The following is a 20,156-nucleotide window of genomic DNA, read 5'->3' as shown; positions in this document are numbered from 1 at the left end:
CACATCACATTTTCAACCACATTTTTAATGCATCCTTTCAATTTGCACACACAGTGGGATACATCCTTCTGTTTTTCCCCTCAAAGGCAGGAGGAGGTGTAAACATTGCTAGAAGCCAGTTATAAACTGCTGCACTTGTTTAGGGTGTTTCTTCTAGTGACATAACTGTCATTATATGGACAATGACATCACTGGAGACCTCCCATAGCGAACACTCAGCAGAGGCTGGGGATGGATGGAATACTTTGCATCTGTCCCCCATAAACTCCAATGAGTGTAAATATGTTGCTCAGCAGAAGGAAGCAGGGTGGAAAGATGTATCTCCTAAAAAGCATGCCTCCGTCTACTAGTATATGTCAGTATACACCGGGGGATTTCCTGAGTGTATGAAGAAAACATGGTGGAAATGTAGCCTTACGTGGACAGCCATTCATTTCAGTGACTGGTGTATTAGCGGATTGTCTGGTAGACACCATTTTAAAAAAAGGATTATTATTATGAAACAATTGACTGATTTGGCAAACTCTGTTTAGCGCTGCTTAATCTGTATGCACTATATAAATAATTATTATTAATTATTGTTATTCCTCTAAGTACGGTACTGAAGATTCTTGTTTGCACAGACCTTAGTTTTGCAAAATATGCAAAATATTGGAGATGCAGAAGTGAAACAGTGGTAAACACAATGCAATAAAAATAATACTCAAACTTCTATATCTAGTATTGTTCTGGAAATTGTATGACTTCCTTGTCTAAAATATTTTGTAAGGCGGTCCCAGGATCTTTACTATCCATACTAGCTGTAGTTTCCAGCTTTACCCAGCATATTAAATAACTGCTCTTAGCTATAACAAAATAGAATGGGTTAAAAAAAATTGGTACATTAAAATAACAGACTGAAATGGCTCTGCTTCTGTATCTTCCCTTGTTCCCACTACATTACACTGGGCCTGTAGCCAGCCTGTTTCTCCTGGTGGGACACTATAGGGGTAATGAGTGATGTGTATTTCACCATATTCCACACGCCAGACGCTCCCTCAGTGTTCTTCGAGAAATGCTTCACCTCCCTGGGGGAGGGGTGTTAATGTACACATCCTCCCCCTGCAAAGGGGTGCGATCTCTGTGCTGATCCCCCTCTCCCACTAAATAGTCACTGCCTTCTTCTCATCCCATAGAGCAAGAGAATATGTGAAGGAATTCAAGAACTACTTGCAGATATGAGACTGTGGCACTGGATGTGACTGGGGTAACATTCAGAGCAACAGTCATACTTCCATAATATAAGAGTAGATAATTAATTGCAGCTTTGGATTTGACAGAAGTATCAGAAATTATATAATAATAGATACATGCTTGCAGCTCTGGATGTGACTGGAATATCAGCAATTATTTAATAATTTTCGGATAGATGCTTGCAGTTCTTGATGTGACTGGAGTCCTTGCCATATTATATAATGGCAAGGAAATGAGACTACAGCTCTACATGACATAACCGCAGATTGAAAGTCCTGTCACATCCAGAGCTGCATTCATTTGATCCAGTGGTGGATGCATGATTTCAGCACTGGATGTGATTGGAGTGGTGCTCTGGATGTGACTGGATTAACGTCAGATTGATACTCCAGTCACAGTTGGAGCTGCAGTCATCTGAGATAATATTACAATAGATAGAGGATTGCAGCTCTGGGTGTGACTGCAGTATCAGAGATGCGCTAATGACAGGTATAAGACACTTGCTCTGGATGTGAATGGGGTATAAGTGATGGCACAATGGCAAGAATGTGAGAATAAAGCTCTGAATGCGACTGGAGTATCAGTGATGATATAAAGGCAGATTGATACTTTAGTCACATCCAGAACTGCAGTCATCTGAGATTAAATAACGATGGATCGATGATTGCAGCTATGGATGTGACTGGAGCCATCAACCATATCCCTTGTTACCTTCAGCAATCAATCAGAGCTAGTATTAATGACCTGTAGCATAATAGAATCTGAGGTGTGATTGGCTGCTATCGAGGCTAACTGCCATAAACGCCAACAGACAATGGCTTCTATAGTTACTTTGGCATTAGGTTACTATGTGTATTTTGCAAAAAGCGGGCTGAAAACTCGCCTCCACTGAAAACATAGTCTATGACGTTCCCCAGGACACAACGGGGGATTTTGTGATTGTAAATGTGACGATACAGACAGTCCAATGTCCTTTATCCTGCTGTGTTTTTGCAGGGACGCCTGGAGCAAGCTCGGCGCTATGAGTCAAGAAGATGCCATGTGTGCTTATATTAGAGAGATGAAAATGGTTGCACAAAAGGTATATAACCGCATCAGCTGCGGAAAGTATTATTAGTCTACTACATCTCCCGTTATTCGAAGTGTTCCCTATAATCTAGTCATGGAAATGTTATGTCACTAACTTGCCTGCCTACAGGAATAGCACAACCGGGTAGGAAATGACCTTGCAGTGGGGCAACGCCAACAAGTCGCTTCTGTATTCTGTACTATATATTTGTTCCCTTGCCAAAAATGTTACTCATCGGCCTATACTACGGTATAGTATGGGTAGCATGGTCAGCACACTACTCCATGACTATCACTATCGTCTGCAGCACTGGGGTCCTGACCGGGTGCAAGATCTACATGGATTTACTATGTTACCCTTGTGTTTTGTGTGTGTTTCCTTCCAAACTGCAAATACTGCAAAAGGGAAATTAGATTATGGGCCTTTCTCAGGATAGGAAGTAATCACAATGTCTACAAAGCGATGAGGAATAAGTTGGTGCAATAAAGACAGGAGATCTGGTATCTAAAATGTATTCTATTGTTCTTGTGATGACAGCCATAAACTGTGTGTTATGTATCAGATAATAGACACCATACCTCTGGAAGACACCTCTCCTGAAATGTTTGAGCCCTTCCGTCCTCTGTACGATGTCATCCCTGACATGCCACGTCCCCCAGACTCTTTTTTCAAGACCAGCAGTGGTAGGTGAACCCGTTTTATAAAGTCTTACAACCTTTTTCTGTGCACATACCCATACAGATAAAGCTGACAGTCTTTTGATTGAACCATTACTGAAAAGAATCAAAATGTGAAGTACAGGCAGTCCCCGGGTTACATACAAGATAGGGTCTGTAGGTTTGTTCTTAAGTTGAGTTTGTATGTAAGTCGGAACTGTATATTTTATCATTGTAATCCCAGCCAGAACTTTTTTGGTCTCTGTGACAATTGGATTTAAAAAATGTTGGGTTGTCATAAGAATCAATATTAACACTAAAGCTTCATTACAGACACCTGTGATAACTGCTATAGCTGATCATTTTAGCCTAGGACTAAAGCACAATAAATTACCAATATCCAGAGGTCCGTTTGTAACTAGGGGTCGTATGTAAGTCGAGTGTTCTTAAGTAGGGGACCGCCTGTATATATCAATCTGCGTATCTCCTCCTGTTCTATAATATTCTGTCTGCAGATTGTACATAGTGTCTTCCATCATATTGCATTTAGGTATTAGCAGGCTATCTATGGCACCATTACCATGGCACTATATTTTGCATGAGGGCTAATATAAAGTGTTTATGGGTATGAAAATTCAGCATCCCATCTCCCATAAAATCAGCCAAAGTAAAAGGAAACCTGAAATTGGACATTTATTGTGGCCTGCAGAGCTATCATAATTTTAACCTTTTCATTGCCATGGTGGAGAGCTGCGGTTGAGTCTTGCAGGAAAGATTGACATTCTGCGTATACAAAATCGAAAATACAGGTCAGTTTGCTCTGTGGGTGTTAGCACTAACTCACAGGAACATTGTTTTTGTCTGTGTGTTATCTGTTGTTTCAATGGATAGCGCACAGACAAATGTATTTCTATGGACTTATACACACAGCCGTGAAAACCACGTTTGACAGTCTTTACTGCGGTCATAGGAATGTGAGTGGCCAGCCGGTCCATTGTTTGCAGCCCATGAAATGCAAAGTGTGCATTAGGACTTAGCTGTAGCATGTTTATGCCATTTGTTTTATTGACAGCCACAATGCGGTACATGTACTGTGCTGCTACAACACGTCAATTGTTGCCTGTGTGGCCGTAGCCCAAAATGGCAAATTCATAAACCCTATATATCGAAAGTCGGATTTTTTAAAAACGTACCCCTGCCTTCATATCTTCTAAAAAAAATAAAGCATATAAGTCTATTAGCAGCTTTGGCAAAGTTATACATGTAGGGTATAAAGGGTAAGGTTTAAAGATCTGTTGGAGAAGTAATATACTGTTGCATGGTCAAGGTTTATCTTATCAGTAGAGAATTATCTTTCAAATGAAATACATAGAGCTACATGTAGCAATGCCTGATCAACTCCAGCAGCTTTGGTTATGAATTTGTACATGCCTATGCAGAAATAAAGCAAATACACACTCCTCTTGCATGGATATTGTAAAGGTTTCTAATATACTTTCAGTTAAGCCGTATTCAAATCTTTGATAGTGTCAGATCTGTGCCTATTCAAACATTCTTACTTGTATCTAGTAAAATCTGTAGAAATCTTTTTCCAACTCTCAGCTGTGCAGTAAGTAGACAAAATCTCCTGAATTATCTCTCCTGATTTGATACAGTATAAGCCGAGACCCCTAATTTTACCACCAAAAACTGGGAAAACATATTGACTCGAGTATAAGCTGAGGGTGGGAAATGCATTGGTCACAGACCCCCCCCCCCAGTATATAGCCAACCAGCCCCCTATAGTATACAGCCAGCCCAGCTTGCCCCCAGCAGTATACAGCCAGCCCAGCTTGCCCCCAGCAGTATACAGCCAGCCCAGCTTGCCCCCAGCAGTATACAGCCAGCCCAGCTTGCCCCCAGTAGTATACAGCCAGCCCTGCCTGCCCCCAGTAGTATACAGCCAGCCCTGCCTGCCCCCAGTAGTATACAGCCAGCCCTGCCTGCCCCCAGTAGTATACAGCCAGCCTGCCCCCAGTAGTATACAGCCAGCCTGCCCCCTGTAGTATACAGCCAGCCTGCCCCAGTAGTATACAGCCAGCCTGCCCCCAGTAGTATACAGCCTGCCCCCAGATTTAAAAAATATATATATATATATATACTCACCCTCCAGTGGCCCCGATGTGCAGCGCTGCTCCCCCGATGTCCGGGTGGCTCGTCTTCAAGCTTCCGCGCCAGTCTTCTTTCTTCTGCTGGACGCCGCCATTGTTATCTCCCGGCCGGCGCCTAGTATGACGCGCTGCTGCTGACGTCATACTAGGCGCCGCCTGGGGGAAGAGCATGGCGGCGCCCAGCAGAAGAAAGAAGACGGGCGCGGAAGCCTGAAGACAAGCCACGCGGACATTGGGGGAGCAGCGCTGCACACCGGGGCCACCGGAGGGTGAGTATATAAGTTTATTAATTTTAAAGTATTTTTTAACTCGTGTATAAGCCGAGGGGACGTTTTTAAGCACATTTTTTGTGCTGAAAAACTCAGCTTATACACGAGTATATACGGTATCTATTGGAGAAAGTTAAAGAAAACTTGTTCAAACTATGTGCAGTTTGCCTGTGGAGTGTGGAGGGTGCGCCAGATTAATCAAAACTGGCTCACGGTTTTCATGAATCTGGCACCCCCTGCACTGCCCTGGAAGTGTGCACTTTTTTTTTCTTTTTTTGGTGCACTTTGTTCATGCTGCAGAATTGTGGTGCACGTCAGTAATAAATGTGGTGCAAACACCGACTAAACACTAACACATCCTATTATGTGCACCTTTTTTCTGTCTTGTTAGAGACAGAGCACCCGCGACACAAAACTGGCACAGACATGTATAAATACATGTACAAGCAGTTTGCACATTCTTTTCAGCGGAAAGTCTTACAAAAAATTGGCCCGAACACTTTAATAAATGTTTGCCAAAGTATATTGGAAAAATGGAACTGTATCTAGGCCAGACCTAGTCCAACGTAGCAGTATAGATTGAGGAGGAGAGGGTTGTAGAAAAAGTCATTGTAACTAGGACTGTACAATTAAAATGGAAACTATATACTGCAATATGACTATAGATATGTACTGCATAAAAACTTTATATAGCAAGTCTTCTTACAGCTTACATCAGCCCCAAGTATGGTACAACCACTACAACCATTCCTCTGTACCTGTGATAGACTTGCCATTTGTAGACCTCTTGATGTTTTCTTTGCTCTTGTCTCTAATACTGTCATGTTACAGAGGACGAAAGTTCAGAGGATACAAAGGATCAGGTGGCACCAGAACAGAGTGAAGAAAAAGGAGACTGGCATTCTAGAAACACTATGCAATATCCAGCTATTACAGAAGAGATGGAGTCAGATATACCCACAGGGCATAAAGAACTAGAACAAAGAAGAGATCCTTTGGGTCAGTGTTTAATCTGCATTGATTTACTTTTTTATTATTATTATTATTATTTGTAGAGCACCATTAATTCCACGGTGCTGTACAATCAGTAAGGGGTTCACATACATTATGACAAAAACAGGTTCAAGTACAAAATACAAAACTACAGTGATCAGGAGACAAGTAGGAGGACCCTGCCAGTTAGGGCTCACAATCTATATGGGGGGGATGAGACATGAGGTGAGGGAGCAGAGAAGTGCTGTTATTGTATGTTGTAAGTGATCCTGAACATGTGGGTTTTCAGGTTACATTTGAAGGTTTGGAAAGTGGGGGACAGTCTGAAACGTTTTAGTAGAGAGTTCCAGAGTATGGGGGAAGCACAGGAGAAATCCTGGATGCGGTTGTGAGAAGAGCGGATGGTAATGTGAGGAATGGAGATTAAGCATGGGGCGGTATTGGCTGATGAGTTCAGAGATATATGGAGGGGACAGGTTGTGGATGGCTTTGTAGGTCATGGTTAGTATCTTTTTTTTTTGTTTAAATCAAATATTTTTTAGTGACATCTTTTATTAAGGAAAAAGACAACAACCGTTCCCTGTATTTAAGGAAACTGTGACATTGACCTCTAAACCTATAGTTAGTATTTTAAATTGAATTTGCTGTACAATGGGTAACTAGTGGAGAAACTGGCTGAGAGGAGATGCAGAAGAGAATCGAGGAGACAGATGGATTAGCCGGGCAGCATAGTTTAGGATAGATTGGAGGGGTGGTAGAGTGTTAGCTGGGAGACCGCAGAGTTGAGTGTTGCAGTAGTCCAAGCGGGAGATAAGGGCATGGACTAGTAATTTTGTAGACTCAGGAATGAGGAAGGGTTGAATGCGAGAGATGTTCTTGAGATGGAAGCGGCAGGTTGTAGTAAGGGCCTGGATGTGAGGCTTAAAGGATAAGGTGGCTCCAAGGCAACGGACTTTAGAGACCGGGGAGAGTGTGGAATTTTTGGAACTGTCACAGTAATGCAAACCTCCCCATTCTCATATAGATTGGGAATGCTCCTGCTGTCACTGCTGAGGGTGTCTCCCTAGTGATGTAACTGTCCATATATGGACAATTATAACACTTGTATGCTCAGCAGGCCGATGGATGTCATACAGTGGCATCTATCCCCTTTAAACTTAAATGGCTTCCTCTGAGCATATATTGTGCTCTGCACCAACAAGCAGGGTGATATAGTCCAGTCTACTTCACTCTTTCATCCAGTGTTTCCTGCTGGATGCGCCGCATACTGAGCGGACAAAAAGGATGCCTCCATCTGTCAATATATGTCTATGGACACATTTATCGTATACTCCAGGAGCTTACCTGGTGCATACATCTCCAAAGAATATGATGTGAATTTATCTTATGTAGCTGATCTTCTACATGTGTTATTACTGATTTGTTATATGATACGTTATGCATCCTATTAAGGGGAGGCAACACAGAGGCTTCAGAGCTGGGGATCCGAAAATGATTATTCTGACAGCCTGGAAAAGCTGGGATCTGATGAGGTAAGGCAATACTGTAATAAAGCTGTTTTAATAATATGCAACCTATCAAATAGTACAAATATGTACATGTATGCACTAATAATTTTTTACTTATAGGAATGTGACGATGATAGTGCTAAGATTTATCCACACTTATTCCAAGCATCTGAGGTGATCCAAAAAAAGACCAAGATTAGGTCAAGAAGAAAGAGTGCAGACAAGCGAAAGGATGATAACTACATACCAGGTATAGATCAGTTATGCTTTAGTGAGAAGACATGTGTATAGTCACCAGTAATGTACAACCTCAGGCAGAAATAGAAAGTTAAGCTTGATGGCATGGGACTATAAGGAATGACTCTTCCCCGTTATAGGCCACAGCTAAAGCCTGTGCTGACCACCATTGCTAATTATACAGAAAATTATACATGCTGGATATTTAGTAGCATATAACATCTCACAATATTACATTTCCTAGAATTTGATTTTTAGATTTTTCTTTCATATTATAGATGTAGGATTTTAATCATAGTTTATTGAGAAAAACATGTTTTTCCATTCAATTAGTTCCTAACACAACTACTGACGCCTGGATGAGAAGTGCTAGTGAAGAAGAAAGTGGAATCGCATTACAAACCACATGCCAAAATGTTCCTCACAACTTGAGTCCTCAGATTAAAGCCACAGTGGATTCTTTGCATGCATCAATTCAGGGACTTTGTCAGAGGCTAGAAAGCCTGGAGCGTGCTTTACAGGTAATAGTTCTGCATATTTAATCATCAGTTAAAGGAATGTTCCTCTATGTGCCAAGTGAGTTTCTGATTGTTGAAGATTCCATGGTTCCACAGTTTCCTTTTTATTAATTTGTTAAAGCATTAGGATGTTCCTGTATGTCCTAATGCCATTAAGGATGTTTGAAGAAGGCTCACAGGCTTAACCCTCTTCATGCATAGTCAGTATTGGCTGCATTACGCAGCCAACACTACCACTGACACACGAGATTAGTATTGTGACGGAACACTTGTGTTAAATATTTACCTGCTGCCGGCGATGCACACGGTGGGTGGGTTGCATAGTCACTCCCCATGATGTCTTCAGGGAGTGACGATCTGTTCCCATGGCAGCCTGGACTCTGTATGAGACTCCAGGACATGTCATCGGGCAGGATCCCAGAAGCACCGTGATGCCTAGAAAATTATCCATATACTGCATTACTGTAGTATTGCAGTATATGGCAGGAATGATCAGACCCCAAATGGTTAAAGTACCCTTGAGGGTCTTAAAAAAGGAGACAAAAATATTCAAATCACCCCCCCTTTCCCTAGAACTGATGTAAAATAAACAAATAAAATCAGAAACATGTTGGGTATCGTCATATCCCACATGTCCCAATCTATCAACTTATAAAAAAAAGTTTCTGTTATGGAGCTCACCTCCGAGATTAAACATGTGTCCGAAATGCCACATTTTTGCCATTTTGCTACAGCAAAAAAATGTAATAAAAAGTGACACCTTTATAAATGTTTGTATGACGAAAAATGAAAAAGTTTTTAGTGTCAGAATAGGGCAAATTGAAGAAATTTTTCTTTGTACAAAATGTTTTTTTTTTAAAATCTATTAAAACTTAATAAAACCTTTATAAATGTGGTATCCTATTGATCATGATGACACAAGAAATACATTACAGGTGTTATTTGGAGTGTCCAAAATGGCACAAATGCGTTTTTTCTACAATTTTATCGCAATTGGAATTTTTTTCCAGCTTCTCAATGCAGAACATGGAATATAAAATGATATCACTAGGGAGTTCAATTTGTTGCACAGAAAACAAGCCCTCCTACAGCTCCGTAAACAGAAAAATAAAAAAGTTTGGGATTTTTAAAGACGGGGAGTGAAAAATGGAAACGCAAAAAACAAGGATAATGACTTGGTCCTCAAGGGGTGCACCATCGATATAGGGAAATGGGAACACCCATTCAGCTAGGGGTCTCGGTACCTGGGGACAATAGGGAAGCTGTGCGTCTTTACAGGTAATGGTTCTGTATGTCTGTCTACAAGTCTACAATTAGAGAATAAAAACAGATTAGAAAAAAGACTGTATCTAGTATTGAGAAAAAGTTATACATTACCTATAGGATAGTAATTGGATACCCATGCTCGGACTTATGTTATAAGGCTGCTCTTTAGAGGGCTTATGAAAATGTACTACATTTTACAAATCTAGACTTTTTCCATACAGATAGTAGGTGTAAATAAGCTGCAACATCATCTAATGTTAGTAGCTATACAGTAATGGTGTTTTCTATGGAATCATTATCTTCTGTTGTAATTCTGTATGTGATGTAAATGAAGTGACTTCTGTATAGAAAACCCTATAGAATACATCTTAGCAAGCGTCAGACTATAATTCGGGTTAGTGGCCAGGGTGATAAGTGTCATAAAGACGGAAGACACCAGCTCACCTTTCTCCTAGACGTGTCGAGTGAGGCGCGGACCACCCCTCTGCTAGGTATATAGGCATACCTGAAGAGCAAACAAGTCACGGTCCAGCCAGGCTCCAAACACTGCAAAACTCTTTCTTTATTGATGCATTAAATGGCAGCACAGGAAATCCACTTGTAACACACACATAACAGCGTTTCGGACAGATATACTGTCCTTACTCGTAGCTGAGCTCAGCTACGAATAAGGACAGTATATCTGACCGATACGCGTTAGCTGTTATGTGTCTGGCTGGACCGTGAATTGTTTGCTCTTCTGATAAGCGGAATATACTACTTTTTGTTACATATGGATAGGGAGGTGGAAAAAGTTTTGAAAAGTCAAGAAAAAAACCTGCAGTCCCATTGACCTTGGACTTTACACTCTAATTGATCCATATGACTCTGTAATGTCTTATTTTATTTGTATATTCTCCTGTGATTTGTAAAGCGCTACAGAATATGATGGCGCCATATAAATAAAGATTATTATTATTACACTTTACATAATCCTGGTTAAAAAAAAAACCTTCGCTTTAAGTCCTTTTTCTCTGTGGCTCATTTATTTGAGTAATAATCACAGGGTAGATCTGTACAGATAAGTGTTGGGTTTCTGCTTGTCATTTAGCGTTAATGCTAAACAAAGATCTTTTCTTCTCTCACAGGAACAGCGACAGTACATAGAGGGGCAAACACAGGGATCACACAAAGTGCCGGTACGTCACTGATCAGAGAGTGTGAATGAATTGGGCCAATGTCAATGTTTACATAGAGTTGGAGAACTTAAATTTTGTGTTCACTTGCGTTACAGCATCTGTTCATAACAGAAGTCTGTGGTACAACAGATTCCTTGACTTATAATGGGTTCCTTTGCATTCAAGCAACATGAAGTATCAGCCTTCAAAGGCAAATGTGAACAGAACGTACATAATAGCAAATATTTCTCTCCAAACACTGTGTCCTACACATTTATATTTGGTTATTGTTGGGATTGATTAATATTTATTAATGGAAAAAACTGAGAAAAATTAAACTGTTTTGACATGTCTTGTCTTTTGGGGGTTAAGATATATTTATATACTGTACATTTATGGCAATCTGTTTTGTAAAATTGTACTAGAGTAGTCCTTTATAAAGACTGTGACCATCGTTCCTGGAATTCCCTCTTTTATGTTAAATCTCACTCCTTTGCCTTCACCATGGTATGGTGTTGTTGTATTAAAGATACAAATCTGATCTTTCAGATTGCATCAGGCTTGAAGTTTCTGAGAGCTACAGAACCAGAGATACAAGGACTGCTGCTCACATCTGCCTAATGTGAACTGAAAGATGTCCTTTTACAGATAAGAATCTCATCAGCGTGATTTTCAAAACTGTAGAAACAAACATGGGGGCGTCTGAAATTATGTTCCTCCTCCTGCCTCCAAAAGTAAATAAACCTAGGGCAAAAGATGACTTTTATAAGTTCTTTTGCATATGCATTTGAAGGACATTTGAAGGATATAGGTAAATGGTATAGGTTGAGATTTAAGATAAGAGGGAATTCTAGAAAGGACATTTCATACCCTACTTGAGGGGGCTGGTAGTTTAGTAGGACAAAAGCAGGTAACAGGATCCCTTTAAATGTTGCAGGTTGATCCTGCATGTCAGATAAAATGCAAAATAACACATAAGAGCAGATATTTTATTAGTATTCTTTTTAGCAATAACTTGTCTGTTTGTCTCTATTTACAGAAGCATGGCCGACCTGTGCTAGCCAAGTCTCAGACTTTTCTGTTCATAGTTATCTGGCCTTTTGTTGCGCATTGGTTGCTGCACAGGTTTTTATGGAGGAAGAGATGACCTGATAGTCTTGGCCTGTTGTCTCCTGTGCAGAAATATATCTGGGATTTAATCAGAATTCCATCGTCCAGACTAAAAAAAAATAACAATAATAATTAAAAATGGGGAATTGCTAGAGTGGTTAGAAAAACGGCATGACAATTGTATTTTCTAATGTTATTCTTATCCTGCCTTGTTGATTTAAGAACAACACATTGTTGTCCTTGCCTCCTTGAATAATCTCCTCTATCCTGCTGGCTATTCCTACTCTCTCTAAGCACTGCAAGGCTTTATTTCTGAGAAATAGGGTTTTACTCCTAAGGGAAAGCAAACAACAAAGGCACAAAACAAACTCAGAATAAAAATAGACAGACTGAATGCAGTACAACCGGGCATGAACACAGAGAATAGAGGGATCCAAAATGATTCACATGGGTCAGAACACAAATGCTGGTTGGGATTGGACCATAGATTATAGAACTAGACAGGGTGGGAAAGTAACGCAAGGAGAGGCCAAGGAGGTACAGATAGACAGAAGTGGAGGACATGGAGGTGACAAAGCTTTCAAAGGTCTGGAGTGCAAATACTGTGCATCTCCCACCAAACAGTAGTACAACTTAGTAGAGATATATGGACATTTACAATAACTGCACTCCTCCTCTCTCCTCACATTGCATGCTAAAATGAATGAATGAAAAGGCTTGGTACAAGGTAATGACCTGCCTCTGTCGAGGATTATAAGATGCCTGCCAGGCTTTATACTTGTGGCTGTTAAAAACGTACGGGACAGATCTAAAGGCTTCTAGACATACCCATCCATTTGACTTGATCCTACAAGACTTCTGCCTCTTGCCATGCTTCGAAATGCAATATAATTTCATCCTTGACCATCACATAGCACAGGAACTGGAGCACAACCTTTGCGGGTGTGAGGGCAACATTGTCACATTGTTTTGCTCCAAAGGGTGGCAATAAAACCATTATTGCTATTTCAGACATTTATGACATACTGTATGTATATGCCATACATTTCTAATAGCTGGGGGGTTCCAGATTTCAGATTTGGGCAACCATGGAAACAGCTGATTGTTTCACAGCTGCCCCCACAATTGCCCTGCACTAGTCTTACACAGTAATGATTTGTTATTTAGCCATAATAATTTTATATTTTACATCTTAAAATAGGATTCAAGAAGATGATGTTTTAGCTAACACTACCTGTCACTAGACGCACACTCAGGATTAATAATATACTGTAATTTGTGCACCATCATATGCAGATCCTCAATTTGACTTAATCCCTTTCCCAGCCTTGTATAAACTGACCTAGTTAGTGATTATATTGTATTTTGTAAATCAATATTAAAGCTGCCTTAAAAAATAAAATATGATTTAGTCTACAATGTCTTCTCCTATGTGTCCAGTACTTAGAAACCCTGTATAGACAGCATAATCTGTACACAGAGGTGTGGCTGCAACATGAAGGGATGATAGGTTGTACCTTTGACCGTTTGCCAGGAGGAGCCTTAGGCCCCTAGTTTATAATATAATAGTGTGGCAGAGGAGTAATGATATATTACATTCTCACAATGTCTGCACTGGATCACACATCCAGGTTTTTCTAAGAAGTCTTTTAGAGGCCAAAATTGAGAGTGTATCGAAAGGGATCAGTCAAAAAACTGCATACAAAAACGTGCAAATGCATTCTCATGCTGACTTTAGACAGGCGTTTGTGTCCGTGAAATAAGGACCATATTTACAGGAGTGACCAATGATCGGTATCCAGACTCTCAGTGTTATAGTCAACAATAAATATAGGAGTCCTTGCCCATCTGAAAGATTTCAGTTGTCCCGTACTGAAAGAAGAATTACAGTAAAGAACTTTGGTCTGGTAAGGAGACATGGGGGCACATGTATCATAGTTTCAGCTAGCCGAATTGTCTCATTTTAGTGACTATTGCTGTTTTTGTGCCATTTTTGCGACTTTTAACTCTGTTCTTTTTCAATTACTTAGTCTGCACCTTGTGCAGTGTGCCTTATGTATCTTTGTTTTCCAGAAGTTCCGTGCAACATTTTGCCGTTTTTGCGCAATTCTGCACCTGGTCCAGGGCAGGTGCAAAGGAATTTTTTTTTTCATGGACCCGATTTTAACATGTAAATTGGAATTATTTCACATGCTTTAACTGTTTAACATTTTGCACAGTAACCTCTTTTGTCAAAATTGTAAAATTTTTGCATTTTTTAAAAGAAAATTTTTATTGGTTACTTCTAAGCGTGAGGTCACGCATAACAGTTTAATTGCATTTATAATGAATTTCAAAACTAATTACAACAGCTGAGGGGAGGTGATTTGCCTTATTTCATTACTGTTAACATTTTTGTTTACAAAATGCAATATAAACGCCAAGAAAAGGCTAGGCCCTGGTGGGGCATGCTGCACATGCATCTGAATCCAGCCCTAAAAAATATTTTTAGGTTCAGTGTACACCATACAGTCTTATGTGTTTGTCTCCTCCTTGCCTAGAAAGAGCCCCACTCTTATGGGCAATTCAGGCTATTGCTGTGTTTGTGGTCATATTTACTGCTCATGTTGCCCTAGGCACTATGCCTGCTCAAGTGCAGCAGTATGGCCAAGGATGAAACCTAATTTTTGTGCCTAATAGGAAATACAACCCTGTCTGTATTAAGTTGAAAGGCATTGAGCTGCAATACCAGACATGGTCCATGCACAAGAGTGGCGTTTTTAAGTCACTAATGAGGCTATATGTAGTAGGACATGCTCCATGTATTCATACATTGCAGCCCAACAGGTTACATGTATTGTTTGTGACAACCACCCTTTATAACGTCCTGGAAAAATAAGATGTTTGTTAAAACCTAAATGCCCTGCCCTTTAATAAGAATAAGCTGTACTGTAGATCACTAGTAGATAAGTATTAAAAGGGCCAGTGTCTTATATTCTTCCTGGGGCAACCGCTCTAAAGTGATCTTATCCGTCACACAAGTGTCAGCACTTCCACCTGTCCTCCCCTCAGGCCTACAGCTGAAGTCTGCAGCCGCTTTTTGTTTACATTTACATTTCGGTTGAGAAGGGCAAAGTTTTTGTTGTGGTTCCTATGGAAATTCCAACTGACTTCTCTTAGGGTCGGCAATTGTGACTCCTATATGTATCTATAGGATTTGCTAGACGTGGATGTGTTTTCACCACAGATGTTTTTTAGGGAGGCACAAGAATTTGTTTTCTGCCCATAAGCTCAGCAACGGAGAGATACCCAGAAAAGCAGGGTTCCCAAAAAAAACATTGAGAGCTTGAGAGATTCCTCATAAAATATGCCTTAAGTGTCATACTGAGCACATTAACAACTCCTCCGTCAGACGTGCCATTGCACATGAGATTAAGGGAGGATCAATAAGAGGTGTAATATGTATGTAGTGTATGATGTCAAACAATGAAGAAAGAAGGAGCGTTAAAGTGTATGGGGGATGGATGGAAAGCAGATGACCAAGTAATGTAAAATGTATGTAGAAAGAGAAGTCCCAAGAAACAAATTACAAAATGATTTCCAGATGGTACTGGGTACCCCCTACACTCCACATGATCTACAATTCATACCCAGATAAATGCTGGCGGTGCAAACCAGCACCAGGCACAATAATGCACATATGGTGGGAATGTCCCATCAATCAAACATTCTGGATCCAAGTTTGCAGACTAAGCACTGATCTGACAGGTCACCCTATGGACAATGACCCAGCCACACTACTTCTTTCCATGCTACCTACACAAATCTGGAACGCCAAGCGCTCTCTCCTGGGATAGCCGCACATAGCTTGATGCTCAAGCCATGGAAAACAACCAAAGGCCCCTCAACTACTAATTGGTTCAACAAACTCTATTTGAAGAGAAAAACGTGCAGAGCGATGCAAGTCCGGTGATTACGATGACATGACTTTCTGTTCTATTACATGTACAATAGGGTAATCTGTATTAATGAGATCTTCGCTAAAATCCATTCCTGAGTGGAACCCGGTGTTCAACTGCATAATCCAGAAAGCTGCGCACTGTTCACCGGTGAATGTTCCCAGATTTTTACTCAAATGAACGCCAGATCCGACCTGGCATCAGGAGGTCTGTACCCTCATTATGGGGCTTATTTACTAAGGATCCGCGCATGCACTTTAGTCAGACTTTCCGATGTTTTCGTTTTTGCATGGCTGTTATGGGTATTTAACAGGTGTCTGTGCTGGGATTGTGGCACATAAGTTTTTTTGGCTTTTATGCAACAGAAATCGGGGGGCGTGCCGGCGGACGATCCGACTGATTTCGACTGAGTGTGGAATTTACCTTTCAAATTGTATCGCAAGAGAATGCACTTGCATGCACCAGAAGAAGGCAAACTTTGTCGGACCCGAGCAGGGAAGCGACACATGCAGGATATCGGGCGCACGATCTTAGTGAATTGCATAATGCTTTGCTGCCCCAGAGACACCAGTCATCTTTTACCAATATCGGAAATATGTTCTCTAATCTTTATTTTTGTGCACCTGACATATTTTTATAACAAAAAATCTGTATGATAGTTTATACGGTTGAAAAAAATAAACATGTCCATCAAGTTCAACCAAGGAAGGGAAGGGATTGGGTGAGGAAGAGAACTATGGGAAACAGTTCTATAAAACATAAACATCAATGTTATTTAGGTGTAAAAAGGCATCTATAGTCATGGCCAAAAGTTTTGAGAATGACACAAATATTATATTTTCACATGATCTGTTGCCCTCTGGTTTGTCAGATGTTTTATCACATACAGAAATACAAGTGCAATCATATTATGAGTAATAAAAGCTTTTATTGACAGTTAGAATGAGTTACTGCAGCAAGTCAATATTAGCAGTGTTGACCCTTCTTCTTCAGGACCTCTGCAATTATCCCTGGCAGCTCTCAATCACCTTCTGGACCAATTCCTGACTAATAGCAGTCCATTCACAATCAATGCTTGTATTTTGTCACAATTTGTTGGTTTTTGTTTGTCTCTTGATGATTGACCACAAGTTCTCAATGGGTTTAAGATCTGGGGAGTGTCCAGGCCATGGACCCAAAATCTCTGTTTTGTTCCCTGAGCCATTTAGTTATCATCTTTGCTTTATGGAAAGGTGCTCCATCATGCTGGAAAAGGTTGCAGGATGCTTTACAGGTGGCATGAGACAAGACTGGTGGTATCCAGGGCCGGATCATAGGCGGGGCTCCAGGGGCGCGAGCCCCGGGGCCCCCACCATCTCGCCCCCGCAGGGGGCCCCCACCAGCTGGTCGGGTCCCGGTAGTTTGATATGCGGCGCCAAGGCTTCCTGTCAGCTTACTGTCCCTGCGAGCGATGCACTGCAGACCCGCCGCTGTCACTCTCTAAGAGCGTTGCGCAGCGGCGGGTCTGCAGCACATCGCTCCTACGCAGGGACAGTAAGCTGACAATGCGCGATTCAGCGGCGGTGACGTGCCGCCGGCCAGCACTTGTGGCCACCCGCTCATGTCCTAAACCACAGTCAGCTGTTACTGTGAACCCGAGCTGCAGAGCATCGCTCCCTCTTAGCAGGGGAGGACTTGGCAATTCCCCCAGTGGGCTGCAGCTTCTGCGCCTGTGTGTCCTGCAGCTACATAGGTCCACCTGTGTAGCGTGGAGGAGTGTCAGCACATAGTATGTGCTGCGCCCAGGACCAATGGAAATGAACAGCATGGAGGCAGCCAGAGGCGGGAGCAACTCTCACAGCAGCAGGGTAATGTATGAAAAATCAAACAATTGTGATCTATATCTGTAAAACTTTAAGTGTATGTGGGGGAGGGGGCACTGACACTGACTGGGATCCCCCCCCGCGCGATCGCGACCCCCCCCCCCAACTTCCCCCGCCCCCGCGATTCCCCCCCCCCCCCCCCGCGATCGCGACACCCCCACCAACTTCTCCCGTACCCCCCCCCCCTTCCCCAGACCTGTGGGAAACAAGATGTCACGAGAAGGGGCGAAGCTTCATCTCAGTGCAGGAACTAGAGGAGCTGTGCTGTGTCAACAAACTACACGTGGAGAAGGGTAAGTGGCTGTATACTTGTTTACATGGGACTGCATGGCTGGTGTGGCTGTATGCATGTTTACGTGGGACTGCATGGCTGGTGTGGCTGTATACATGTTTACATGGGACTGCATGGCTGGTGTAGCTGTATACATGTTTACATGGGACTGCATGGCTGGTGTGGCTGAGGCTTATGTTACATGGGACTGCATGGCTGGTGTGGCTGAGGCTTATGTTACATGGGACTGCATGGCTGGTGTGACTGAGGCGTATGTTACATGGGACTGCATGGCTGGTGTGACTGAGGCGTATGTTACATGGGACTGCATGGCTGGTGTGGCTGAGGCGTATGTTACATGGGACTGCATGGCTGGTGTGGCTGAGGCTTATGTTACATGGGACTGCATGGCTGGTGTGGCTGAGGCTTATGTTACATGGGATTGGGGGGTAGGGGCTGAGGCTTATGTTACATGTGACTGCATGGCTGGCGTGGCTGAGGCTTATGTTACATGGGACTGGGGGGTAGGGGCTGAGGCTTATGTTACATGGGACTGCATGGCTGGTGTGGCTGAGGTGTATGTTACATGGGACTGGGGGGTAGGGGCTGAGGTGTATGTTACATGGCACTGCGTGTCTGGTGCAGGCTGATATGTATGTTACTTGGGACTGTGGCGGAGGTGGATGGTACATGGGACTGTGGCGGAGGTGGATAGTACATGGGACTGCATGGCTGGTGCAGGCTGAGGTGTATGTTACATGGGACTGTATGGAGCTGTGTTACTGGGGGCGAGGGGACTGTATGAAGCTGTGTTATTGGGGGCGAGGCGGCTGTATGTAGCTGTGTTACTGGGGGCGAGGGGGCTGTATGAAGCTGTGTTATTGGGGGCGAGGCGGCTGTATGTAGCTGTGTTACTGGTGATGAGGCGGCTGTATGTAGCTGTGGTACTGGGGATGAGGCGGCTGTATGTAGCTGTGTTACTGGTGAGGAGGTGGCTGTATGTAGCTGTGTTACTGGGGATGAGGCGGCTGTATGTAGCTGTGTTACTGGGGGTGAGGCGGCTGTATGTAGCTGTGTTACTGGGGATGAGGCGGCTGTATGTAGATGTGTTACTGGTGATGAGGCCGCGGTATGTAGCTGTGTTACTGGGGGGGAGGCGGCTGTATGTAGCGGTGTTACTGGGGGCGTTGCGGCTGTATGTAGCTGTGTTACTGGGGGTGAGGCGGCTGTATGTAGCTGTGTTACTGGGGATGAGGCGGCTGTATGTAGCAGTGTTACTGGGGGTGAGGCGGCTGTATGTAGCGGTGTTACTGGGGGTGAGGCGGCTGTATGTAGCTGTGTTACTGGGGGACGAGGCGGCTGTATGTAGCTGTGTTACTGGGGGACGAGGCGGCTGTATATAGCTGTGTTACTGGTGATGAGGCCGCGGTATGTAGCTGTGTTACTGGGAGCGAGGGGGCTGTGTTACTGGGGGCGAGGGGGCTGTATGTAGATGTGTTACTGGGGGTGAGGCGGTTGTATGTAGCGGTGTTACTGGGGGAGAGGTGGCTGTATGTAGATGTGTTACTGGGGGAGAGGTGGCTGTATGTAGATGTGTTACTGGGGGGGAGGCGGCTGTATGTAGATGTGTTACTGGGGGCGAGGCGGCTGTATGTAGCTGTGTTACTGGGGGAGAGGTGGCTGTATGTAGATGTGTTACTGGGGGCGAGGCGGCTGTATATAGCTGTGTTACTGGGGGAGAGGCGGCTGTATGTAGATGTGTTACTGGGGGAGAGGTGGCTGTATGTAGCTGTGTTACTGGGGATGAGGCGGCTGTATGTAGATGTGTTACTGGGGGCGAGGCGGCTGTATGTAGATGTGTTACTGGGGGCGAGGCGGCTGTATGTAGCTGTGTTACTGGGGGCGAGGGGGCTGTATGT

At 42.8% G+C, this 20,156-nt stretch overlaps 1 protein-coding gene across 3 annotated transcripts in view; it reads left to right on the top strand.

Annotated features, from left to right (window-relative positions):
• ACBD4 (acyl-CoA binding domain containing 4) overlaps positions 1-13,577 on the top strand; it is a 30,933-nt gene extending 17,356 nt beyond the window's left edge. Inside the window, exons 4-11 of one of the 3 annotated variants that reach the window (XM_072111211.1) lie at positions 2,230-2,314; positions 2,865-2,985; positions 6,209-6,376; positions 7,823-7,903; positions 8,045-8,128; positions 8,449-8,636; positions 11,027-11,077; positions 12,096-13,577. In XM_072111211.1, coding sequence (XP_071967312.1) covers positions 2,230-2,314; positions 2,865-2,985; positions 6,209-6,376; positions 7,823-7,903; positions 8,045-8,128; positions 8,449-8,636; positions 11,027-11,077; positions 12,096-12,203 — 886 coding nt within the window. In that variant the 3' untranslated portion in view covers positions 12,204-13,577. Of the gene's footprint in view, positions 1-2,229; positions 2,315-2,864; positions 2,986-6,208; positions 6,377-7,822; positions 7,904-7,998; positions 8,129-8,448; positions 8,637-11,026; positions 11,078-11,172; positions 11,514-12,095 lie in introns of those variants that run through there. The other 2 variants (XM_072111209.1, XM_072111210.1) reach the window with 2 other exon arrangements.
• Positions 13,578-20,156: the final 6,579 nt, after the last annotated feature.

The sequence above is a fragment of the Engystomops pustulosus genome, chromosome 6 (assembly GCF_040894005.1).
Source record: "Engystomops pustulosus chromosome 6, aEngPut4.maternal, whole genome shotgun sequence".
In the NCBI taxonomy this organism is placed as follows: domain Eukaryota; kingdom Metazoa; phylum Chordata; class Amphibia; order Anura; family Leptodactylidae; genus Engystomops; species Engystomops pustulosus.
The sequence above is the reverse complement of the archived record's forward strand: the minus strand, read 5'-3'. Positions and strand labels throughout refer to the sequence as shown.